General features: G+C 32.3%; 3 protein-coding genes across 8 annotated transcripts in view; all 3 read left to right on the top strand.

The window, feature by feature from the left end:
- Positions 1 to 228: 228 nt before the first annotated feature.
- Positions 229 to 6,986, top strand: LOC108912018. Its single transcript, XM_018717150.2, has 8 exons — positions 229 to 1,678; positions 1,734 to 2,049; positions 2,102 to 2,235; positions 4,956 to 5,170; positions 5,257 to 5,510; positions 5,567 to 5,766; positions 5,834 to 5,964; positions 6,652 to 6,986. The coding sequence occupies exons 1-8, from the start codon at positions 463 to 465 to the stop codon at positions 6,904 to 6,906; spliced, it is 2,721 nt and encodes a 906-aa protein (XP_018572666.1). The 5' UTR covers positions 229 to 462; the 3' UTR covers positions 6,907 to 6,986.
- A 560-nt stretch (positions 6,987 to 7,546) lies between these two features.
- On the top strand, positions 7,547 to 12,604 carry LOC108911996 (histone-lysine N-methyltransferase Suv4-20). Of its 2 annotated transcripts, XM_018717092.1 has the most exons (4): positions 7,547 to 7,834; positions 8,305 to 8,621; positions 8,674 to 9,712; positions 11,138 to 12,604. In XM_018717092.1, exons 2-4 carry the CDS (start codon positions 8,313 to 8,315, stop codon positions 12,013 to 12,015), a joined length of 2,226 nt encoding a protein of 741 aa, XP_018572608.1. In that variant the 5' UTR covers positions 7,547 to 7,834; positions 8,305 to 8,312; the 3' UTR covers positions 12,016 to 12,604. The 2 variants fall into 2 exon arrangements, 1 of the variants encoding a protein (XP_018572608.1); XR_001964521.2 differs by lacking the exons at positions 8,305 to 8,621; positions 8,674 to 9,712; positions 11,138 to 12,604 and adding an exon at positions 8,022 to 8,248.
- Positions 12,605 to 18,778: 6,174 nt separating this feature from the next.
- The window catches only part of LOC108912019 (interference hedgehog), a 41,816-nt gene continuing 33,718 nt past the window's right edge, over positions 18,779 to 26,876 (top strand). For all 5 annotated transcript variants that reach the window (XM_018717152.2, XM_018717155.2, XM_018717153.2 and 2 more), the window contains exon 1: positions 18,779 to 18,981. The gene's annotated coding sequence lies outside the window, so the exon portion shown is untranslated. The remainder of the gene's footprint in view (positions 18,982 to 26,876) is intronic.

Raw genomic sequence — 26,876 nt, 5'->3', positions numbered from 1 at the left:
GGGGCCCACCTACGAAGGCTGTCCAGGCCTACACGAGATGAGGCAGGATAAAGAGGGATAATCCCCCTCGATCCCAAATCATTGAGGTCAATTTCTAGCCATAGAATAATGGCGCGGCGCATTACTATCTACAAATGTAAATTAAAGATTTTAATATAATAAACTGCAGATGGCGCTTACATCAGACGACAAAATAGAACGAAATAAACATCTGGTCCTGGTCATTCGGTTTTGTGTTTCTTTAACTGTTGATATTTTTGTTTTATAAATGACAGATTAAAAGCGATGACAGCGTATGGAAATTTAAGGGATGTATGTCGATTATTCAGTGATTAGTGGTTGTTATGCTCCAATTTTCTCCCTCCTCCCTTGTCAAGACATGAAAAATAATAAGTATTGTTTGATTATCGATTTATAAACAGCTAATGTTTATTGATAAAATACGTAATAGTGTTATCAAAAATGGAACAAATAAATGTTTTATCAGAAAGTGGCATCTTAAAAGCCATGGAAAATGAATTTTATTTGAATTGGAGTAATTGTACCTTCACTGACAACAGCCTATCTGCAGTAGACGTGAAGTCAAAGATTTTGGAATTTTCAAAGTTTTTAAATAGTGCTGGGAAGCTATCATTACTAAGTTACAACAGATCAGAAAGTGAAGAATTTGTGCCGCTACTTCTAACTTTAAAAAAGAATATAAAGTATATTCTAAGTGAAATAGGACATTCTCATAGTGAAAAGAAATATGAATACATCTGCTGTGAATGTAATGAAGTTATAAATATCGACTCGAAACAAAATTTCTGGGCTTGTTTGCAAAATCATGAGCATGTTGAGTATCTCTACAGTAAATTTTTGACTGGAACTTTGGATACAGTAAGTGAAAGTATGACAGATATTGCAGAAGTTCAGGATTCCATTTATTCAAATCCCGTTGCTGGTACAAGTAATTTTGAGTTTGCTAATGAAAATACTGACAGTGGCATAGATAATGAAATTTGCGAAGGTGACCACAATGAAGTTTCTGAGTTTACAGAGAAAAATGAATGTAAAGAAGATGATGTAAACAATTTCAGATTTAATTTTGTATTAAAATATGATGATGCAATTGAAATTAAACTTTATCCAGAACGGCTAATGAAAACAGTGTGGAAAATTGACAGAATCAAGGAGTATACGATACAGAAAACTGGTCCATTCCGAGCAGTTTGCCTCCTATGTTCTTGTGATTTAGTTGCTAAGACTAAAATATCAAAATTTGCAATAGAGGATCATACCATAGGGCAACGCCATTTACGAAACGCTGGCAGTTCTGAAAATGTAAATAATTTAAGAAACTACCACGATTTCTGGTTAAACCTGGAAGCAACTTACCAATCACACCAGGTATATTTTAAACCTAATTTTTCTGCTTTTAAATGTGTTTTGTGTAATTTGGCTGTTAAGTATGAAGACGTATTGTTGCACATACAAAGAGATCCCCACAAAAAGAAAGTTTTGGATTTATTTAAGAAAAATAGTAATATTTACTATTTAATTGAACTTCATGTACAAATTTATGGTGTTACAATGGTACAAGTGGAGTCTACAGACAAGGAAGTGAAAAAGGAAATGATGACAGTTAAACCCAAAGTTCGGACTGAGAAGACTGATTCAGATTCCAGTCCCTCCTCAGGTAATTATTACGTTCTGTATAGTACATAACTCCTAAAAGAAACATGCTTTTTTAGATACGAAAGAAGTAAAACACAATATAATTAAGTCCGTGGAAAATTTTGCCAGCGATAATGTACTGGATTTAATACCAAACAGATTCAGGGAACACATAAAATATCTCAAGAGCAAAGGAAACATGATCAGTTGCGATTTATGCAAGATTACCTTACTTAAGGAAATAGAAATTATAAAAAAGCATATTAAACTGGCTTCTCATGTAAAGGCGTCTAACATTAAACCAAAAAAATATAATTACTACTGCGAAATATGTAATATAAAAATTCCAGATGAGGTAGCATGGAATTCGCATTTCAATGACGGACCTAATAAGTATAATGTTGTTAATATAATTCATATCGATCACTTATAACATATTTTTCAGACATGCAAATATGGCGGAAAGTCGTAAGAATAAGACAACGGAGTATGAATGCACCAAATGTTGTACCGTGATTTATGGCGACGATCTCTCTCTCACTCGCCACCTTTCGGTGAAGAGAGGCAAAAGGAGTAAAGGTAAGTAAAAATGTACGCTTAGGGGAAAAACGGAACCGGAGTTATCTATAATTAACACTATTTGACCGTCGTTTATATGTTTATTCAAGTGGTTTTTTTCATTACTATTTATTTCCATGATAAGTATATAATGCTATCTGCTATTAGTAACGATTTCCAAAAACAATCGTGTTTTTATGTATTTCAAATATATTCTCAAAGTCCATTTATGATAAAGTAGTTCTATTAGTATCTTCTAATCTACCAGAATAATTGGGTAATTTACTCGAAAAAATTATTTGATTAATGTCTAATCTAACAGACGTTATTTAAAATTTGATAACACAAATGATAATTATAACAATTAACTTAAAGTTAGTCATCACCAAATTAAACTTTTGATAACATGTGGATATTGTTAAGAATTCCTTCAAATATTTTAAAGGGAGAGTTTTTGAAAGAAACTAGTGCAAAAAATTTAAGGGTTAAAAGAATTTCCAAAATTTTTACCTAATTTTTGACAGACTATTTAGGTGACAAATGGTCGTATCGAAAATTAAAAAAAAGCATTTTGAAGCTCTAGGAATCTAGTTTTTTTTTCAAACAAAACTTGAATAAAATTAAACGTTTTTTGAGCTTAAATACTTCATAATCATGATTAAAATGGAAAAAAAGAAATTTTATTGAGGTTTTCTTACATTTTTACTGCAAATAACGTTTAAATAGATAAAAAAAAAAATTTTTCAAAGAAAAAGGGCAGTTTTGGAAAAAACAGTTTTTTCAGTGATTCCAGACCACAAAAATTTATAAGAAATTTATCTCAACGGTATGAATCGGGGTCGAATTCTGGTTTGGGTCATCAACTTTAATTTTTATTTAATTAAAAGTTGAGGATCAGAAGCATAGGACAAAAAAGTCGAATCGTGCTGGAAACAATTGGATTATGTTTTCTTCAATGTTCGGAAGGAAAAAAACTCGAAAAATTTTAGAAATTTTTCAAATTTTTTTTTCCATAAATTTAAACATTATTTGCGGTAAAAATGTGAGAAAACCTCAAAAAACATTTTTTTTTTATTTTATTAATCACGATTATGAAGTGTTTAAGCTCAAAAAACGTAACCGTTTAATTTTTTTCAAAAGTTCGACTGACGGGGTTCATCTGGGTATATTGAACTGTAAAAGTCATTAATCATTTCGTGAATATTTCTAATTTGGCCGTCAATTTTCTAAAAAACCATAAATTACCCCTTTTTTCCTATTTTTTAAAATACGGGTAAATGATGAAAAAAAATTGTTCCCAAAAGGTTGCGGCAGCATGTTAGTGTAAAACCTTTATTTTCATAAAATATCCATGGAACTTGTATTTATGGAAATTTTGAATAATAAATCTTAATTTATTATTTTATAAAGTTTTCTAACGGTCTAGATTTGTTGTCTAAGTTATTTACATAAAATATCAAGAAAATTTACTGGGAAACAAAGTTCTGAATTTAAACTTGTTTCCAAGTTCCATTTTTTTTTAAATTTTTGTCTCACATACTTAAGTAAAATTCCTTGTTTAATAAATTGGAAAATGATTTATTAGAGTAGAACTAAAGTTTATGTTTATGTTACATATTTCCTGGCAATCATTTTTAATTTTGCAATAATTTATCTAATCAAAAAATGTTGAAATTCATCAAATACGGACAAACAATACTACTACTAATACAATTTTTTTACATTTTATTTTATTTTATTTTTTTGTCCCTAAATAAAAATCTATTTCATATTATTTTTTAGCTAGATTATTTCTACCAAATTTTAACTCAAAAATTTTTTGTCATTGACACCATAATTAAGACCAACGGAAACACTATATATGTTAAATGTTGGAAAAAGATTTTGATAGTATATAAAATGTAAATTCAGAAAACTAATAGATTCATGAGTAACTAAGAATCACTGATCTTTTAGGTTTCTATACAGTTTTTGCACCAAGATTTGTAAAAACATACTGTTATGTGATAAAAATAGAGAAAACTTAAATAAGGAAACGGGTATTTTGATCTTTCTCAAGAAATTCTTGTTTTGTAAAAAATACAGAAACTGTAGCTCTATCAGTTTATGAATTGTTCGGGGAATCCCAGTCGGGAACTGGGGGAATACCAACGATTATTTTTGTCTTAAACCTGTATCTATATATTTAATATTTTAAATAAAGAGCAGTGGTATCTGATGAAAATTAAAGGTGTCCTATTTTGATAATAGAGCATGAGACTCAAACCTAGCATAATATATATTTTTTCATATTCGACAGTTTACTTATTTTTCATAGAAATTTCAAATTATTCTTAAAGTTGAATATTAAGAAATTTCAAAAAGGAATGTTGGTATCGAATAAAAGTTTAAATAGGTATGACTACGAAGAAAATGAAATTTTTTATTATATGGCAGTTAATTATACGTAACCTTTTCAACCTATTTTAATATTTTATTTCACAGATTTCATTAAAAAGTTTTTCATGACAAAATTGTCAAAGTGGGCATAGAATTTTCACCAGTTGCCATCGTAAAAGAGGATAAATATGTTACAATTGCAGCAAACCAATAAAAACCAGATAATCACAAATTCTTTGCAAGCCTGTACAGTCTAAGAAATAAACTTTATTAAGCCTTAGAGAGCATTATATCATTTCGATACTAATTATTTATCAGAATTGGAAGTTATTTAATGCTGTATCGTCGGTATTACCTTGCAGAACTGAAGTTACCCGAACCCGTCAACAAACTGTTCAGATCCAAAGAGGTAATTGAATCCACAGCTAATAAACTTACCTTCGAGGCAAACGATGCCTTAAGGTACAATCAGCTAACTAAAGAATGTTGCACTCGATTGGAAGTTGCCTTGGGAGTGGTATTTGAGGGTTGCCGGGCATATCCTTTCGGGTCAAGGATATCCGGGCTAGGAGATCAGGTAACGATTATATTAATATATTTTTTTTATTCAATAAAATTATTTTATTTGTAACATTCATTTTTAAACTTTCCGTTTTCTTCCAGTACAGCGATTTGGACGTGTTTATAGACACGGGCGGCATGTACTTAGGTTATAAGAACCAAGACGCTCTGGCTCAGGTGCAGCTAGTGAGGAAAGCCGCAGGGATCCTAAGCAAGCACAAAGAGGAATTCCAGGACTTTTTGCAAATACCGACAGCTAGAACGCCCATCGTCAAGTTGTACCACAAAATGACTGACATCGAATGTGATCTGTCGTTCCGACACGGTCTAAGCGTTGAAAATACTAAATTCCTGAGGTAAATTCGGATGCGGCGTAATCGAGAGTGAACTATTTGGAATTTATTTATTTCAGGTTCTGTTTGGACTTGCAGCCGATCACTCAACCGTTCGTACTACTGTTGAAGAAATGGTCCCAGCACAACAATTTCACGGAGCATATTTCTACTTACGCGTTGGCCCTTACGGCGATTTTCTATCTTCAGGTCAACAACTACTTGCTGTCGGTGAAAAAATTGCGGGAGCTGAATCCGGAGCCGTCCTTAGTTATAGACGGTATGTCGCAGTTGTAGTGATCGTAAAAAAAAAATTAAATTCGAAATGAATCTTATTTCAATTGCAGGCTGGGAGACGATAAAGTACACGATGCCTTTGGAGAAAATGAAAACGTTTGTAGATCCATATCCACATAGCATTACCAACTTACTGAAGGATTTTTTTGGGTATTACGCTAAATTTAAATATTCGGAGGAGGTGAGTAGGAATCTATTCCCAAATAATTTTTTTTTTATGGGCGCTGCCGCTTTAAAATGGAAAATTGATCTCTATCTTTTTCTATAAAAAACTAATATAGATTCATAGTTGCCACAACTTAAAATTCAATTTTTGTCCGCCTAGCGCGCTGTTGTCATATCACATCAGATGTAGATCACCTAATCTAAGCGAACATCAGAGGTCATCGACACTGAGATTCACAAACTAAACACAGTGCTTTAAAAAAATAATAAATACTATTTATTAAGGACTTTGAAATGATTTTAAGAAATCTTTTTTAGTATTTTTATTTATTTTTTATTATGTATGTGTTATAAGAGAGAAAAATAATAAATTTGAAATATAAATTAGTCAAATTTTAAATTTTACACCGACTTTGTAAATGAACTAAAACATCTAGGAGTTATGTTGGACAATACCACATTGTTTGATGCTGACTTTCATTTTGGCAAAAAAAATATCGAAACATTTTATTTTCTAGAATTACTGTGTAAAATACATTTAATTCTACATTTTCATTACTGTGCAAGTTTGTTGTAATTTTTTCGATTTAAATAATCAGCTCTTTAAAAAACAAATGTATAAAGAATAATAAAAAGAAAACATACCGAATTGTTGGGAAATACATTTAAAAAAATCTGCAATAATAATTAATCAAAATTTCAGGTAATTTGCCCTCTATTAGGACGTACCATCCTCAAGAAGCAGTTTTTTGAGGGAACCCTTCCCGAAGAAATGAAATCTTACATCCTTCAGCTCCAGGGAGAAGAACCCGAGCAATTTCGGGCAATGTCGTCAATTTGCATACAAGATCCGTTCGATCTGAGCCACAACTTGACAAAGGCTTGCCAACCTGGTACATTAAATAAATTTAAGACATTCTGTGAATTATCTTTTAAACTTCTTGAGTCCACTGTATGATTTAATTTTCCCGTCTTTTTATTTTGTTTTACATTTATTATTCATGTGTGTTTTTTATAATGGAATGAAAATATTTTCAAAATTTTATCGATTGTGACGTTAATACAATATAAATAAAAACTGTGTTAGTAAGATTTTTAATTTTTCTATTTTTTTGGTGTCAAAACTGTCTGGAGCACAGAACGTAGAAAACTATGTCATTTCAAAACTAGAAATTTTTTACTTCTCTGAACTTATAATTAACAACGACACTTATCGGAAACTAGGTAATATTAGTATTTATTTTCATTTCCAATAGTTTTTTTGCTTTTTGTTTATTGGCCTTCATTGCCCTTGAAAATAATCAGGTGTTATTCACCAAGTCCTAAATAGCTCAGCTATTAAATGATTAAAATTAAATCGTCTTTGTAGAAAGTACTTTAAGGGTAAATGTCCCTCTTGCTCCCCCCACGACGCCGCCTATGTCAGAAATATTTAGAATCGAAATAAGATATGAAAATATATTTACAATGAAACCCTAACACGGTTTCCGAATGGTTTTCTTACGACTTAGCATAATTCGCAAATTTTATTAGTCATAAAATTGCTGATAAAAAAAAGCATTTGCCTAATAACCAACAGATGTCCCTTTGCACCTGAATTGCTGCTGTCAACCGCAGGTTGTGATCCGAGCTGTCTTAAAGTCTAAGGAATTTTCAAGTAAAACCAACGATGTAAACCGAAAGCCGTATTGTTTAAAAAAAATTATAAATACATTCATATAGCGTCAAATTTCTGGTGGTACAATGGCTCTATAGTTATAAAATCGTAATTATTTAATGCCAACACAAGCGACTGCCATGATTGATTCTAGCGTCGTTTAGATGATGTTCGAGTAAATAGTTTTTGTATAATGTGGGAAATTTGGCCAAAAAACATCAGTGAACTGGTAATCATTTATTTTTAATACTCTGTAGTTTTTAAATGTTCTGAAAAGGAGGTCAACGTAAGTCAATTTACTAATGAATTTACAGTTTGACAAGTAGTTCAATGGCTACATGGTACGCCATAGTTGATATCGGATTGTTTTTGACTAATGTTTAAGAGCCTAATTAATGTGTTCGGGATATTTTTAGGTGGAAGCATGATGTGCACCAGCTCCTTGTATAAAAAATCGTACCGAAAATATGACTTGTGATTAAGCATGTGGGAGTGTTGACATAAAAATTTAAAACGTCTTTGTTGTCAGCCTGTACATTGACCTTGAAAAACTTCAACCTTTTGAAAATACTCGATATGTTTTAACCTCATTTATAGTTTGTTTATATTTTTGAAAATTTTCCGTTTTGCAAATATAGTTCAGTCTCAGCTTTTTATTGTATTATTTGTTAACTGTGACTATGTTTTGAAAATTGCTAGTGATCAGAATGGTGGTGGATGTACCAATAAGACCTTTCCACACCATAAAAATGCAACCTGCTGGAATGAACCCAAAGGAGCTATCAGATAATGATGATATAGCTACTTCCTTGGTTCTGGACCCTCACCTTGGGTTCAGCACTCATAAAATGAATGTTAGGTTTAGACCACCTAAGACAAATATAGCTGAACTAAAAAGTATTATAGAAGAATTTATCCAAAATCAGAATTATGAAAAAGCTTGTGCCCGTATATTGAAAGGTGACTGGATGCCCAGAATTAAATCGAAAAACCAACAAAAAAGATTAGAAGAACACGTGAGTTTTTAATTTAATTTAAATATTTGTATGTTATTAAAACCTTTTGTAGATTTATCGATACTTGAGAGTTTTTGACACAGAATCGGGATTTGTAATAGAACCCTGTTATCGCTATTCCCTAGAAGGCCAAAAAGGTGCCAAAATATCAGCTACCAGAAAGTGGTACAAGAACGAGAAAATAGAATGTTTGGTAGGTTGCATAGCTGAATTAACAGAAGAAGAAGAGAAACAGTTGCTTCATCCAGGTAAAAATGACTTTTCAGTTATGTACAGTTGTCGGAAAAATTGTGCACAGTTATGGTTGGGCCCGGCGGCCTACATAAACCATGACTGCAGAGCAAACTGTAAGTTTGTCGCAACGGGTAGAGATACTGCTTGCGTTAAAGTCTTAAGAGACATAGAAGTAGGCGAAGAAGTAACATGTTTTTATGGAGAAGACTTTTTCGGTGATAAAAATTGCTATTGTGAGTGTGAAACTTGTGAGAGACGCAATACAGGTGCGTTCGCAAAAGAGACAGACCAGAAAGAGGAGAATGGCTATAAGTTGCGTGAAACTGACAACCGCATAAACAGAACTAAACACAAACTACAGGGTAGTAAAAATTCAGTTAGTTTTTACGAACGGTTACAAGTAACAACAACAAGTAAAATCGTGACGCCTCTAAGTATGAAGGAATTGCGCCAAAAGGGTCTTACTAAGTACGATGCCAAGATGCTTATCGAGCACGGTTGCAAGTTTTCCGATATAGGGGATTTTAGCAGAAAGGACCGTCTTCGTATTTCCACTGTAAATATTAAACAAGTTAAAAAGTGTAATTCTAAAAAGTCTGTGATAAATGGGGAAACTAATGTCCTGTCTATTAGCACGAGGGAGACTCGCATGCAGCGGAGACAAGCTAGACAAGCGAACCAAGAGCTTATGCAGACTGCCACACACAGTATCTCTAGGTCTAATCTATTAGACGACCTTCAAAGTAACGCCAGTAGTTGTCCCAGTACGTTCAGTGATACAGAGCCCGCATGCGATGCCACGCAGCAGAATAAGAAGTTCAACGACAGCCACGAGAGTGGCAAAGGAACATCCTCAGGTACATTTGAGAATTTATTTTAAAATAATTTACTGCCTATCTAACAATTCAGTTATAAGAAATATGATTCGGAGAATTTAAAAACAACATCGTTGAGGTCAGTTTTCGTTACAAATTGATCTGGACGTCAGTTTATATACAGGGTGTTCAAAATTAATGAAAATGTATAGTTTATTTCAAATTGCAAAAACAAATCGTAGAATAATTTTTACTTTTATTACAAAAATAATTTAATGTTTCAGATATCTTATCATTTATCTCCAATGCTCTAGCAACATGCAATTAAAATACATTTTTATAAAGTATTCTATTGTAATAGCGAGTCAAACTTAAGGAGGTATATCGGGGTCATATGCTTTTCTTATGGGACTAAAGCCCGTTGCCAATTTGAAAAAATTAAATTCTATTGAAATTATTTGCGATAAACATTATCTATATGGTAAATAAATCTACTCATATGCACATAGCATACATATTGACTAATTAACAACATAAAAATATCATATTTAAGTAGTTTTAAATTATATTTAATGAACGCATAAAGACTATGTAGATGTGGCAACAGCGCTAATATATGACTAGCAGTTGTACACACTGCGAACCTAGAGACCTCGGACATCCGAGTTATTGCGCGTCAAATTCGGGTAAAGTTGTGTACGCGTTCAAAAATGGTGTGTAAACTATGTACAATATAATTATTATATATAGCAAATATATCGTATTATCCTCGCGAAGATTTGTATCCTTTATTTAAAATCCTTAAATCATGTGAACCGGTAAATCAACGAGAATTATGTTAATTTAGTTCTAAACGAACGAAATGACACTTGTGCCCATCTCTCGTCCAAGTCATAGAAAATGTTGGATGCAATTTTGAAGGTTCTGTGATAGAAATTACATTATTACTCACTGTTCGTGTTTTTAATCTCTATTTTAGTAATGTTACTAAAGTTTTGCTATAACTATAACTAATTTTTTAGATATAAAATTTGCTGAGAAATATTTATGCTCCTTTGTTATTCCATACAAATGCTTTTATCTCAGGTATTACTAATTATATTAATGAAGTAAAGAAAACTTTATGTAACCCTAAATATTGCTATGGGCAAAAAAAAAGACCCGCACCGTCCATCTTCGCCATATAAACCTATGTTAAAATGAACAACTTTCAACAACAATATCTCAAAATCTAGATTCAAAAAAAATTTCAAAAAAATATGACGCACAGAGGGAGCACTGGATAATACACTATATAAATTTCAAGTACATCTGTGCATTTGAGTAAACTCGATATACCTCCTTAAGAAAAAAAGTTTGATTGAAAATAACTACGTCCACCCTTATAATGACACCTCTGTACGTAACACAATTGAATTTTGTGATTTTGTGTGTGACATTGTAACAAACATATGTATGTTGTTGTAGATATGGGCGAGCAGGTCACTATGACCGGTATAACATTACGTAACCACAAACGTCTCAGCGATCCGAGTATCGACGTAATATCATCCGATACACTAACTCCGGAAACAGCAAAACTAACGTCTCAAGTCGACTGCAATCAGAACGGCACCGATGGTGAAAAATTAAACTACAACCATATACCCCACGACGAAAAGTTGGACATTAACGAGCCGGCGAAAGCAGAGGACATCTCCAAAAGAAAAACCAGAAACTCCAACCGATTGGGCTCCGCTGTAAGCGAAGAGCCGAAATACGACGACAAAAATGACATTTACGAGTTCAACGACGACGACGTACCGGACGATTTAATATTGCGCAGAAACAAACCTACGCAGGACAGTGACGTAAAAAATGATAGTGTAGTAAACGAAATCCACAACCAGGAAGATACGAGAGTAAAGTCTGAAAAAGATACTGCCACCGTGGACAGCATTGACAGCGCCATGGACAGGTGGCCTGCGGAAAGCGCAGATCGCCCACCCGAGTGTGTTCACCACGTAGAAAAAACACCAGAAAAGTGCGGACGCTTAAAACTTACGTTGAGGATGAAACGCAGCCCCGTTCTGGACGAGGTCATCGAATCGGGCACTAGCTTGAGCGAGGACTGCTTCGAGCCGGAATACGAGGTGTTGAGAGTGGAGGGCGTGGACAGCGACCCCTACACGCCCTACACTCATAGAAAGAAACGGCACAAATCTAAAGACAGGAAGAGGGACAGGAGGTTCAAGCAGGCCGAGGAGGAGGTACCGCAGCTTCCCATGAAACGTTTAAGGCTTATTTTCGGTAATGAAAGTCACACTATAGACATCCCGTCCACTAGTTCTAATTGTCAAACATGATGGACCCTTATATTCCTTTTCGACTCGAATATTGCATCTTAGCATTGTACAGAAACTTGTTCGGTTGAGGTGGTAATCGGTTCTTTTAGTTTCGTTAAGCCACAAAATGATCATCCTTTCAATCCATAATCGAGTGGGTGCAAAAATTCCAATACAATAAACGGGGGTAAAGCTAAGGTTTTGGCCCAGATATAATAATAAGTATACAATTTAAATATCTGACGTTAGGCTGCAAATTTAGCGGGAAACACAAGAAATGGTTTCCACGAAACGTTAATAGGCTGTTTGAATTTGAATGTGCGGGGCGGACCAAATTCCACACGTTGGGAGGGTTTCTCATATTCCAGAAGAGATATACAAAATTTAAACGTCATGGGTTCGATTTCGATACGTATGTACAGGATGTTTTTCATTTTTTGCCGTTTTTCTCAACTTTCGAATAGCTTTTGTGAAACTTTTTGATTTTTCTAAAGGGGATCTTCATCTTCAATTTTCTGTGTAGAATCCAGTGAACACACCATATTTTTTATATAATCAGTTTTTCTGTTATATTCAAACGTACACTTTTTAAATATAGCTTCGTATTTAGGGTGGGCCAAAAAAAAACGAATATTTTTTTTTGTGTCTTGTGAAAATATGTTGGTTTATCATGTTTTAAGAGCCTCCTCAAAAAATCATCAGCTAAAAAAAAATTTTTTTAGAGGTCGCTCATGATTTTTAAAAATTTCCAAAATTGTCAAAAATTTAATTTTTTTGTTCTTGTTATTTTATTATTTTCTAGGTTGAAAAAAATCTCGATTCTGAAAATTTCTACATTTCATCATTATTTTAACTTTAAAAGTAGTTTACCTAAAATATTTTCGGGCGACCTAAAAATAAATATCAACGAACCAATAATTTTTTTTTACTGAATTTGATGAACAAAAGAATAGAAATAAATCACAACACTTAAATTTTAAAAAATTAAAAAATTATAAATATTTGATACTCAGTGCGGTAGTAAATTTTGTCTCGAGATATTTTTGAAGTGTCTCATGATTTATTTCTATTCTTTTGTTCATCAAATTCAATACAAAAAATTATTAGTTCGTTGATATTTATTTTTAGAGGTCGCTCGAAAACATTTTAGGTACACTACTTTTAAAGTTAAAATAATTATGAGTGCCCTTTAGAAATCGATTTGAAATTTTCAGAATCGAAATTTTTTTCAACCTAGAAAATGATAAAATAACGAGAAAAATGAATGAAAAAAAAATTCAATTTTTGGTGATTTTGGAAATTTTTAAAAATCTTGAGGGACCTTTAAAAACCATTTTGGCTGATTTTTTCAGGGGGCTCTTAAAACAAGATAAACTAACATATTTTCACAAGAGGCGTGAAAAAAAAAAATGAACATGGTGCGTAAATGGGCCGAATTAATTGCTCATAAAACAGTTGAATATTCTTACCTGAAAAGTAGGCCCTGTATATCTTAAACGAGACATATGTTTAAGGTTATTAAGAGAAACCCTTTAAAACTGTTGTAATTGGTCCACTCTGTACGCAAAAACATTACGGGTTGATTAAATTGGGATAAAATATGGATTTTTTTTTTAAACTACGAATTCGAATTTGAAATTATTTTTGTCATACTGTTGGTGCCCGAATTAATCAACTTTGTAATATACATACTTCGATAAGTTGGATGAGTATTTATACGGGTTGCTTCAGAAATAAATACGTCGCGTACATGTAGAAATAGCATCATTATTTCTGAAACGCCCTGTATAGGCCCAGGTGGTGAAATACTTTGAGTGCAATACCATTTTGAGTGCAATGTACGGTTTTGTGGAAAATGCAAAATCTTGTGTTCGGTCCGCCTGAAAATAGGGGTGTAATTTTAGGCATATAGGTTTTTTAATGTCTAAAATGTAAGAACCTTAATCTAATGAGATTATTAGATTGATCTTAAAATTTTATTTTATAGCGCTCCGACTGACTGGTTATAGTTTCAAATTCCCTTAATTTTTCCTGCCCGCTGAGCGGTATAAGTGAAAAATAATTAGATAATCGTTATGTATGTTTTTCGTGTCATTAAATTGTCTGATTTTCCGCGTATTTGTCGTTATTAACAAGAAAATATGTTTTCCTTTTTAAATTCAAAGGGGAAGGAGATCTTGGAAGGCAACATTTTTGTGTGTTTTTGATGTTAAATGTGATGTACCTAACAAGGTTAAGCTATCCATTGCGTTTATTTAAAAACTCAAATGAAGAAAAAAAGGGAATTGCATTGCAATAATATTTGCTACAAACTTTGCTGTGTGATGGGATTTGCCAAAGACTGGACTCGCAGTTGTCTGATGAGAATTGATTTGGGGCATTGATTCGTTTTCGTGAATTCTGTTACCGATATAAATTCACTTTTCACTTCCCATTGTCCAATTGCAAGTTTCAATATAAGATCGAGTATGGATGCAAATTTTTATATAATTCCCAATTTTTGCATTTTATTGGAATAATATTTCTTTTTAATTTATACTTTGCAATTACATTTGGTATTTGTCAATCTAACTACAAGGTGGTCAATGTAATTGCTTCGTTAAAATTTTGGCACTTATTTCTGTGACACCCTGTATATTCATACCACCTTTGATAAATTTTTTTTCTTTTGAAACATGTCCCCGTTTTGATTTCTCTGCAGACCTTTTCAATTTAGTGCTTTTTCAATATATCAATGAACAAAATTTTGTGTCAATTTACAACCATCGACGTTATGCAAATTTCGAGCCAAAACTGTTTGATATATTGATCACCTCATATTGAAAATCAAATGAAATGTTAATTTTTTATTCCTTGTGCTATTAGGTGGAAGGTCTTGCAAGTATTTTATTTTTTCATTTTACAGCCACGGATTCTTAGAAGTTGTCTAAATATACATAAATTTGATGCCTACAAATGATTTCGGTATTTTCTAAAATTAAAAAAAATAACATTTTTGTGTTGTTTACTCTAGCGTTTTAATTTTGGGTGACGTATGAAAATATTCCTGAGCCAATGTAACGTTTCTTGTTTTACTCGAGATTATTTTTAAATTTTTATAACCTTATTCCGGCTATGCGTCCGGTGTGTATAAAATTAACTTTTCTTTCATCACGTTCTTTTAGTTTTAAGTAAGAGTGTACATTCCAACTAGTTTTCGTAGCTTAATATTTAATTGTTTTAACTAAACTTTTTAAGCGTGCTACTGGGTTCAAGGAATTGGTAATTTTTTTTATTTGGTTATTTTACTGCCTGAGAAAAAAGTTTTGATGTTCGATATAGAAAACACTAAGTTTTGGCAAAAAAGTAGCCAAATAAAAAAGTTTCGAAAGTAATTTCTTGTCGTTTGTGTCAGAAAGTTTATGTTAATATGGTAATTGTTCAACTAAGACATGTCTCCGAGATCTATGGTATAGCTTTAGTTGCATTGCTAGCCTAATATACCTGTTTTCTGTACAGTGTACGAAGGATCATTTTATTAGTATAATTTTAGGATGAATTTAAGAAACTTTTAATTTAACAGTTAGGGTTAACGTGTACATACATCATTTATTTATTTTTACAAGCATTTATCAGCAATAGTTGTATTATTTTTGTATTTTTTCGTACTTTAGTATTATTTATGAAATTAAATATATACCTCATTGGATTAGTTGAGAGATGTTTTGTATTTAGATAAATTCTTGTTGAAATTTACTGTTGAAATTTTATCTCTGGAAATATTAAGCATCTGTGTATAAAACTATGTGAAATGCACAATTCTGTACATAATTACTGTAGTACGTGTAACAATTTGGAGTAATGTAGTTTAGTTTATTTACCTCATTTCTATATACATATAAATTATTTAATTCTTTTTCTTATACTTAATTGAGACATTGATTCCATAATTGATAAGTTCCTAGTACAATTTGATCTTGTACTAAACATGCTTTATGTATATCATGCATCTGCATATTATTCTATACATTTTTTTATTCATCTCAAAATATATCATAAATATCTTGATTTTTTTTTTCGTCAAAACTACCAATATTCGAGAATTATTTTTTCATGTGTTATAAATGAGTATACATAAAAGAATCTCTCCTAGCAGCTCCATATGAATAAAAAAGCTTAAAAATAAAAAATAAATGGCTACATACCTAACTGGCTTTTTCAAATTAAAATGAAAAAATTTTCAATTTTATTGTGTTCCTAATAAACAGGTTGGATTTGTACTATTTTATTTTAATAAGTGTTTTCTAATGATGGTATATGTAAAATAAGGTAGGTATTATTTGTTGTTAACTTTGAAACAGATCATTATAAGTTATTAAATTTCACTTAGTCAAAAGTTATATATAAATACAAATATTTAATTTTTCATTAAAAAAATTAGAAAAATTATCTCGGTAGCAAAATGATCATACATCATGGATATTACAATGAATTATCTCTGTAAAGAGAATGAAGCAACCTTTCTAAATTATACCTTGGACGTGTTCATTACCAACCAGGAAAAATGAAAAAACTGATTTGAACTTAACAAATTTTTAAAATGATTTTATAGTGTTCTCTTGTGTCAAAAGCCAAAATTATAAAAAAAATAACATTGAAAATAAAATAAAAATTCTGCTCACAATAGATCATCTACTTAATTAAAATTATTCTCGTGGAAAAAATGCACTTCCTATTTGTTTTTAACGTAGTTAGCGTTTATTTTGTTAAATGTTACAAATGTGACCTGTGTTAAAAAAATATTGTGCTTCTGATATTGCGAAACAGTAAATTTGCACAGCGTCATCAATTAACGTTATAAATAAATATTTATTTTACTTTTTAAGCATTTTTTTAATGTTTAAAAAGTGGGTATTAAACAGAAATATTTTGCCAATTTCGTATAATAAAACTAAATATATAATTATAAAAATTTAACGGTTCTTTAAAACACCAGAAAGAAAAACAATGTAAAATTATAGTAATTGATAATTATAAACTAATGATAATCCGTCCTAAGGGTGGGTTGTAGAAAAAACAGGTTAAACGAAGTTTACAAAAACGGGTTAATTTTAAACTTAAATTATCAAATGGTGTGTTGTACAATACGTAATTGAGGGTCAGTTACCTAATCACCGGTTTTGCAAAGTTGATAGTACATTTTCGTTCATCGAACCGCGGAATCCATGCATCTGAACTACTAAAGTATTTAAATATGGACAAAGAAAAGAAAAAGTAAAAGCCCGTGCACAAAATTTTACCGAGACGGAAGAGAGAATCTCATTAAATTGCGTCCAAAAATATACGGTCTCCGATGAATTGCATTATCTATTACCTATCACTTCATTAAACTCATCATCGGTATAATAATACAAATCTATTACGTATTAGATTTCACTTTTGGAATTTATTATTTTTCGAACTACGGTGGACTAATAACTATGGATATAAATGGAAATAACAAATAACCGTTCATCGAAGGAAAAATCAATAAAAAGTATGGTTATATTTGATAAACTTAGTTTAAACTGCGAAATATGGTCGGTAAACTAAAACTGGTTAAACGAGGAAAGATTATCTGTTCCTAACAAGAATGAAGCAACCTTTTTAATTTGTACCTTGGATATGTTAATAGCCAATCAGAAAAGAAGAAAAACCTGATTTGAATTTGGAAAATTATTAAGAGATTGCATAAACTCTACTGTCAAAAGCCAAAATTTTTGTAAAAAACGACAAACATTGAAATTAAGACACAAAAAGTGATATGAGAATTTAAATTTACCCATGTGTGGAGAAGATGTACCTTCCGCTCCTTATTTTCGTGTAACAGTTATTTTTTGGGGCGTTTTTGACTAATCTATTTAATTTTAAAATATTTCTCACTATTCAGAAGGATTTAGTGTTGAAACAAGCAGGATTTTCTAGAAAAAAATGAGATGATGCTGTCACAATATTTTATTCAATGAAAATTCTTGTGAAAAAATAATTTATTTTGTAAATGTTCCATTATTATTATTTAATAATTTATAATCACAACATTTACCCTATTGATAATGTTAATTTAACGTAATAGCATTCTAAAATCTTCAATACAAATAGCTCAATGCTGTAAATACCTAGTTCCTTGTCCACCCACCAGAGGGCCTTTTGATTTGGAAAATATAGTAGCTATTAATAGTTAATAGCAATTTAGAATTACTCTGAACTGATATTAGTTGCTAATAGTTACTATTTTTGCCAAAAGGAAAGCCACCAAGGAGTGCTCAAACTTTTAAACTCAATAACTAGAGTGTACAGCTCAATAATAAAAATAGTTTCTGTTCCACCCACCGGGAGCGCTGTAACTTTTAAACAAACAATAGGTACTAAAAAATATTCTATAATTTCTATATAGTGTGTCCTTTGTGATAGAAACTCAGTACAGCATGTTGAAAGTAGATATTCTTTTTTGACATTTCCGCAAAAAAGTCTTAATCTAGTATTCTTCATTTTTGAATAATTGAAGTACAACAAACTATTTTCCAAGTTACATGAAAATGGGCCCAATAGAAACGCGCTTCACAGGTAATACTAGGAATGTTACACCTCTCACTAGCATCATTAACGTCCACGTTGTCGAGCCTGGAATGTTGGACTTGAAGGGATACTGGGCAAGAGAAAGAGATCGCCGGTACGAAGGCTCCAGTCGCTAACAAAAGCCAAGAAGCGGTTGCAAACGTCTAGTCGCAGCCCGCAACACACAACACTGGCAGTGGAACTGCGATCGTGTAGGGAGAAGTCGACTTTGCGCGAGAAGTTGAAAACTTACTCTCTTATTTTACTTGTGAAATATAAACAGATTTGTTTGTTCAGACGATCATCACCGAAACAAATTTATGTGTTGTGATTTGTGTTTACGCACTGTTTAATTCAGTAATACAGTAATTGTTCTTAGATGGTTAGACTGAAGTCCCAAGAAGATTCTGTAAGGTAAGGTTAACCCAATGTTTTTGTTTTTAATTGTCGAAATGCCGCATTCCTATCCGGCCAGTTAGATGAAGTTTACGATTTAAATTATGTGGTTTTGTAGTTTCTTGTCCGGACTTCTCTAAATACGTATTTAATACAAAAATATTAGAAGCAGGCATTAAATAGCAATTCGTTCTAAACTTTTCTTGGCCGGTACGAATTGGAGTAAGTAAAACACGTGTTAAATACTTAATAATAACCCCATACAAACAATTCAATTGATACAATTACTGTTGTTAGAGATTAGTGATAGATACTCGCTTAATCTTAAAAGTATTTTTTTGATAATTGTTGTTTTCGTGTATAAATTATTAATGTTTTAGTTTTCGATTGATTTTTGAATTGTCCATTTAATTTTATATACTATATAAAAACATTCTCTTGTCCAATGTGCCTTAAAATTACTATATTTTGAGTAAACAGGGTGTCACGCTGCCAAAAAAGTTGAAAATCAAATTTGCTCTGTATTTGAGAAAAAAATTATTTTGAACTTTTTTTTTCGTTTTTATTTAATAAAAATTCGATTTGCATCTCCTTTTATTGTTTAAACTGGTGAAAAAATGTCATTTTTATTTCTCCTTTTACTTATTATTAGATTTTTTGAGGGTAAAATAATTTTTATCGTTGACTAATCCTGAGCGCAAAAGTTTATTTTTTTAGCAGGTGGTAAGCACTGAAATAAACAAAAAACTAACATATTACGCCACAAATAGTTTTCAAACAAATAGATATAACAATTTTGGGCCCTTTTTCAAGAGAACTTACTAAGGTTCGTGGGTGTTTATTTATTATCTTTTACAGCCTTATAATTTGTACCATTTATTGTGCATAAAACTACAAACAGGTAGTTATATTGGTAAATGATCGATATAAAACTATAAATATTTTTGCGGCTCCTTGTGGAAAGTGTATAAAAATAGCAATAAAGCAGATAGTGAGGTGAAAAGTCAAAAATTAGATTACAATGGAGACGGATTCTTTTTAATTTGCGTACATCGTCCAGACATTTATTTTTATTACTAAATTACTAAACAAATAATTAGCAATATCTCGATCCCGGCTAATTTGAGCTATGTTTAATATGTAAATAATATGCAAAAATAAAATGATTACATAACATTGTCTGTGTTACTGAGATACAGGTTCCTTGTTCCTTTTGCGGCGATATAAATTTTTGTATTAATTAGTTGTTTGTTTCTCTTTCAACAAATTTCCTATTTAGGAGCAACTTGTTAGTGGGAACTAAAAAAATATTACGAGTTGTACAAAATTATGCAATTTTAAAGTTGGCCTGGTTGCTTTATGTGTTCATCCCACACACTTCATAGTTCGCTTATTTATATTTAATGCGACATATTTTGCTAGGGAAGTTGCAAGGAACACTCAATCATTTGCGTACTGGGATGCGTCCGCAGTTGTAGCGCGTCATATTTTTCTTTTAGAGATAAATTAAAAACACGTTTGTCGTCTTGGAACGAGTCCAAGTGTGCTTCCTCGTGAATGACGAGTGTTTTCTCATTCACTTGCTCAAATTCTTCGCGTATCCGGAAATGGTACAGAAATAATCACGTATGAAATGAGTTATTCCAAATATTTTAATGGATGCCAAAACTGGGGCTCGCAATAAACCGAACAGATTCGCAACTTGCAAATACATTCGAAATACAGCAGCAAAATAATGGTGAAGATAATTTGTTGTATTTTTTTTAGGATATATGTACACTTCTGTTGTGAAAATGATGGTCTAGTTAGAGCGTGGTCTGTGGTAGACCCGATATCTAATAAAATTTATCCAAATAACAAATAAAATTATCTACCACTTTCTTTAAAGGCAGCTTTGTGTGAAAAATAAATATTGACACCGAACACACAGTGTCGTTTTACCTTTGCGTGTATTTTGCCTTCCTATCGGTTACCTATTTTCTCGGCGTAGCGCCGAAAGTGTAGTTAATTTGTAAAACAAAGCTCGTGAGTAGGTATTTTGGAGCCTACGAGCTTGCGTTGGATAATCTTTACCAATTAACTTTCTACAAAAACGCCTAGAGTTGACCTAGAAATACGACCATTCGCATTTGTATAAAACTAGGGATTCCTTATAAGGTAGTTTCATTATTGATGAACATTTTTTATATAAACTATCACGAAAATTTTGAGACTACAAATTATTTTTGTTTCTTTGGCTAACGAGCAACAGGAAATTCTGAGAAATTTTGAACTTAAAATATCTGTCAGTGTAATTTTTCTACAGCTATAAATTTTATCGCGCAAAATATTTCTCGAATTTGAATAAAAATATTCTATTTATAATGTTGGACTGAAAACAAAAATCTTGACGATTTCAGTAAACATTATTGTTTTAAAAAAAAGCTCAGGGTGGCACCAGCACTAAACAACACAAAAATATTTATATCCTACAATATGCCTTATGTTTGGATAAATCAAACTTTAATCACAGGTAGTACACAAATAAATATCGCTAATTTTTATATTAAACCATCCCAAATAGACCTTTAAATCTCAATTTTGGTTGCTTGAATTTTTGATATAAGTTAGATTGAGGCATATAATAACAATAAGTAACGGTCATTTTTTTCCAACCCCCGTTCAGGGGTGAAAAAAGATAAAATAAAGGTTTTTTTTCCAGATAACTCAAAAGGAGCAACAGCTAGAAAAACAAGTTTCTTATAAAAGTTGTAGAGCATAAAATTCTAGATAAAAATGGTCCATCGAGTGGTCCATTAACTTTTTCTTGTACTATTAAAATTAACAGAGTTATTGTGGCTAGAAGTTAAGGGATGATTTCAGAAATTTAAAAAATCATAACAAGCAGAAACATGAATGAATTTTATAATTTTTTTTTTCAATCTACTCTAAAAAATGTTTTAATAAAAAAGTTTTAACACAAAGCGAACGTGATTTTTTGTCTTTGTCTTAAACCAAAACTTCGAAAGCAACTTTTCATTATTTTAAATAATCAATCGAATGACAGAAAAAAATTGTTTTAATGTTAAATCATAAAAATTAACGATTAAAAATTTAAGTTATAACTTTTTTATTAAAAATTAAAAAAATATATCTATTTCTCCGAAAAGAAAGTTTACATTTTTTAGAGTAGATTGAAAAAGAAATATATAAAATTCATTCATTTCTCTGCTTGTTATGATTTTCTAAAATTTCTGAAATCAGCCCTTACCTTCTAGCCACCCTAACTGTTAATTTTAATAGTTCCAGAAAAAGTCTAAGACCATTTTTACGTAGAATTTTACGCTCTACAACTTTTATATGAAATATTTTTTTCTAGTTCTTACCCCTTTTGAGTTATCTTGAAAAAACCCTTTATTTTATCTTTTTTCACCCCTGGCCGGGGGTTGAAAAAAAATTACTATCATTTATTGTTATTATACAGGGTGTCTCATAATTAGCTGCCAACTCTGAACAGGCCGATTCTATGATCAAAACTAAGTAAAAAAGTTCATATGAACACGGGTCCGGAAATGCTTCCTAAGGGCACAGGGACCCATTGAAGAGGGAGGAATGGAAATCATTTTTTTGCAATATCTCTCAATCGCGTTGTGATAAATGAATGAAATTTGGTATACACAGCTAAATTTTGATGAGCAATTTGATGGACTAATCCATTTATTTCCACAAGGTCCATTGGGGTGGGTACGGGGGGGCCCTTGGTACTTTGCGTGTGTAACTTTTTCATCTTTGACTTTTTAACAAATTGGACAGCAAATTCCGTTTTCCCGAACTGTTTTACGTTAAAAAGGTACTCTTGTTTCAAATCGTTATCTTTAACGGTTTCTGAGAAAATCGCTCTTGAATTAATCCCACTTTGGTCAATTTCATAGTAATTTAAACAAAAAAAATTTTTTTGTTTAAATTTAATCTAATTTTAATAAAAAAATAATAATAAAAAATTAAATTAAATAAAAATTAATCCTTTAAATGGAAAAGAGAGGAAAGGAAAATTATTATTATTATTTTTTGTTTAAATTACTATGAAATTGACCAAAGTGGGATTAATTCAAGAGCGATTTTCTCAGAAACCGTTAAAGATAACGATTTGAAACAAGAGTACCTTTTTAACGTAAAACAGTTCGGGAAAACGGAATTTGCTGTCCAATTTGTTAAAAAGTCAAAGATGAAAAAGTTACACACGCAAAGTACCAAGGGCCCCCCCGTACCCACCCCAATGGACCTTGTGGAAATAAATGGATTAGTCCATCAAATTGCTCATCAAAATTTAGCTGTGTATACCAAATTTCATTCATTTATCACAACGCGATTGAGAGATATTGCAAAAAAATGATTTCCATTCCTCCCTCTTCAATGGGTCCCTGTGCCCTTAGGAAGCATTTCCGGACCCATGTTCATATGAACTTTTTTACTTAGTTTTAATCATAGAATCGGCCTGTTCAGAGTTGGCAGCTAATTATGAGACACCCTGTATACCTCAAACTAATTTACATAAAAAATGCAGGCAAGTTGGCCAAATTGTGATTTAAAAGCCCATTTAGTTGGACTATTAATAATAGAATGTTTTCTAAATAAAAATGTGATCATTTATATTTTCTTATCATTTTTAATAAGCATTTTTCCTCAGAATTAAGTGGCAAATGAAAAAATTATAAGAGACATCTTATGGCAGTTAATGAAAGAGACAAAAAAATGCTCAAAATTAAAAATATCAAGCACTGCTTTTTTAAATAATTAGACCCTGTCTGTTCATTATTAAGATATTTAAAAACAAAATGCGAACTGTCTCGCTGCGAAACCTTCATTATTTTTCAAATATTGCTCAACAATGAAAACGCTTTGTTTTTTTCTGTCCATTTTTAATAACCCTGAACTGTCATCTGTCACGCTGTCTTTTTTTTCGCAAAATTTAAAACTTGCGCGATTTTTAAGAAGTTGCATAGCAGTACATCTTATGTACCGCCATATTTTGCAGAAAATATGCATTTGGTAATACCCTCTGCCACTACATTAATTTAAATCCAGTATACCTACTCCGTTGCTCCATTATCGTCGTGTTTCTAACCTTGTAACAAATAGCGAAACTCCCACGATCACTTTCAGGGCGTTAGGCCAAAACCATCGCTTCGACAATTTGCTTCCTGCGTAACCACCTCCGGGCAAGAGAACGCCGCCGTCTATTTATGGGCATCCTTTTATCACTCTGCGTATTCATCTAGGAATAGAAACGGGCGTAGGTAATTGCCAATGCGTGGAGAATATTAAACAAAAATATTTTATTTATAATAAATAGTGAGCGATTAGATACGTCACCGCACACTTCTGCAAATGTCGCCGTCCATATTAGGAAAAGGTAACGCTAATACCTGGCCGCATAAATATCTTACATTTCGCTTTGGTCGTGTTGTAGGTATATTGACGCATGTTTTGTGGTAATAGGTTCGGAATTACTGGACTAACTTCTTCGAATCGGCTGCTATAGACTAGTGAACGTTCTAGGTTTTGTAATAGCATTTTCAAGTTGAAAAACGAAAGTTTATAGGTATTATTTTCAGTGAATCGTCCCCTTAGTTTCAAAACGCAAAAAATGGCGTTGACTGGTCTGAACTAGAACATCCGTTGCAGCCTATTAACATAATTTCACAATTAATATCAAACCTCGGCGGCCTAGATGCGTGTTAAAAATAGGGAAAACGCATCCAGCAATTTCGTGGTTGAAATTTTGGCAGCGGCCCACGGATGCAACGGCAGCGGATCTTCTGTTTATTTCTGTCTGCATCGACGTGCATCTTCAGAAAACGAGTTAATGAAAACTACTACTCGTCCGCCTAGGTCCAGTGAAAACACTACAAAGTAAATACGCCTGTTATTCATGTGGGTACGCCCTCGCCCACGCTGGAAGGCATCTAAATATACTTGTCCCATACCAGTTTCGAAACTAACAGGTATGCCGCGCTCCGAATGCCCCTTGACAGCCCGGAATATCGTAAATAAGACGCCGTCGTGGTGTGATGGCGGTGGCGCCGTGTACTATTTATACCATTTACACATTTCGGGTTGACAGGCCAAATTGGCGATCGTCGGTTGTCCGGGAATTCGTTTTGCGCTTTTCGAAAATGCGAAGTTTGGACACATGTGCGATATGTTGGGGAATGTCAGGTATTCAGGTCAACGCGGGTCCGACCTCAGTGGTATACCTCCACGTATTTTCAGTATAGGGTCGAATAATAAAAATTCCGGGAAGAATTGGGCGCAGGAAAAGCACGTCACTATGCATATATCGCTCATTTCAGTAAATTGTTGACGTTTCGAAAATCGATCTGTTTTGTTTTCAGAACCGAGAACGACGTTTCGTTTTAAATTATTTTTGACAGCTTTAATTTGTTTTTTAATGACAGTGTAAATTTGTTTTTGTCTATTTTCATAGCTACATAATCCATCACTCAATAAGATCGTAGGAGGACATGTAGATGGCGCCAATATTGACAATTCCATATGATTGTTAGGAAGTACTGACTTTCAAAATTTCATGGCAATCTGACGTTTATTTCACAAATTACAGTGATTTTAGTGACGCTACTGTTGTAATTGTAAGCAAAGCAATAGCGTAAAAAGTGTGATTCGGACTCTGGTCCATCGAGACAAATGGTACAGAAGTGGTTGCCGTACAAATACCGATGACGCAAAGGCTCTGCTCGTCCAAATTCGAATGTTAATCCAAAAAACACATAATAAAGTCCACATTGTAACTTGTGAACAAAACGTCAGATTGTTAATCCTAAATATCAAGGATTTTTCAATAGTTGCGCCATCTATATGCCATCCTACGAAGTTTAAGCTCTATTAAACTTATATCTGGTTTAAAAAAAAAACGTATGCGTAAAAGAGTGGCTTTTGTTCGGTGGCAAATAAAAACCATTTCCATTAACTTTGGTTTTCGTTACGGGCAAATGTTTTTGCATCGGGCATTTGTTTAAGAATATTTGTATTTGAGCATTGCTAGCAAATCTGGTCTTTAAGCATTCGATGGAAAACAAAAAACAGATGCATTTATAAAAATGTATGCAAGTTTTTACATCTGGATTTAGTTCTACACTTTAACATTTAAATGGGGGTGTTAGTCTAGAATTTAGATCATAAAAATATTTAATATAGCTGCAAATTTAGCAAAAAGATAAAGTTTAATTAGACGAACAGTGACTAGATTTTAGTCCTCGAAATTGAAAGCGAAAACAGTATTCGATAAATGCAAAGAACCATTTTAGTCCTGCCGTCCTAATATTTTCGATATTTCATTGCTTGAAATAAATACAAATTATTTGGTTTTAGTATATCTATTGATTTGTTTGATTTACTGCATGTGGCTTACTCAAAATAAGTTACAAGGCTTATAATTGCTATGCATTCAAACTTAAACTCTAATTCCTATACGCCAAATAAATTTTGAAAGTAAAACATGACAAAAATTCAGTCCAAACACATGATATTGCTCGACGACACCGGTACATACTCCATCATTTCCCATCATATTCCACATGAGGATAAATTTACAGCTCGATGCGGATAATTCCGTGAATAATATTCAACACACAGGTGCTAATAATTATCACTTCCAGCGATTGCGATCCTGTTAATGGCGAAGAGAATTCCTACAGTTATTCGTGTGTCATTCGGTATTCAAATTCTGACGTTCTTACGGCTCGTACACCTGAAACGAAAGAAAAATAAATCGTCAAAGACATTCCCAACCCAGAAACTGCCCAGGCTGTGGGTTTACGATTTTACGACATAATGACCGCTGACAGAGGTTGAAATCGGCGCGACGTCAGGTAGTTATTAACAAGCATTAAGCCCAAAAGGCCCTACGGTGAAAT

The sequence above is a fragment of the Anoplophora glabripennis genome, unplaced genomic scaffold (genome assembly GCF_000390285.2).
Source record: "Anoplophora glabripennis isolate ALB-LARVAE unplaced genomic scaffold, Agla_2.0 scaffold88, whole genome shotgun sequence".
Lineage (NCBI taxonomy): Eukaryota > Metazoa > Arthropoda > Insecta > Coleoptera > Cerambycidae > Anoplophora > Anoplophora glabripennis.
Note: the sequence above shows the minus strand (reverse complement) of the source record. Positions and strands in the feature narration are given on the sequence as shown.

Excerpts from the sequence above, each read along its gene's own strand:
- LOC108911996 (XM_018717092.1), top strand. The coding sequence starts at position 8,313 with ATGGTGGTGGATGTACCAATAAGACCTTTCCACACCATAAAAATGCAA. Across the intron at positions 8,622-8,673 it reads AAAAAAGATTAGAAGAACAC|ATTTATCGATACTTGAGAGT; the intron begins GTGAGTTTTTAA and ends AACCTTTTGTAG. Across the intron at positions 9,713-11,137 it reads TGGCAAAGGAACATCCTCAG|ATATGGGCGAGCAGGTCACT; the intron begins GTACATTTGAGA and ends ATGTTGTTGTAG.
- LOC108912018 (XM_018717150.2), top strand. The coding sequence starts at position 463 with ATGGAACAAATAAATGTTTTATCAGAAAGTGGCATCTTAAAAGCCATG. Across the intron at positions 5,171-5,256 it reads TATCCGGGCTAGGAGATCAG|TACAGCGATTTGGACGTGTT; the intron begins GTAACGATTATA and ends GTTTTCTTCCAG. Across the intron at positions 5,511-5,566 it reads GAAAATACTAAATTCCTGAG|GTTCTGTTTGGACTTGCAGC; the intron begins GTAAATTCGGAT and ends TATTTATTTCAG.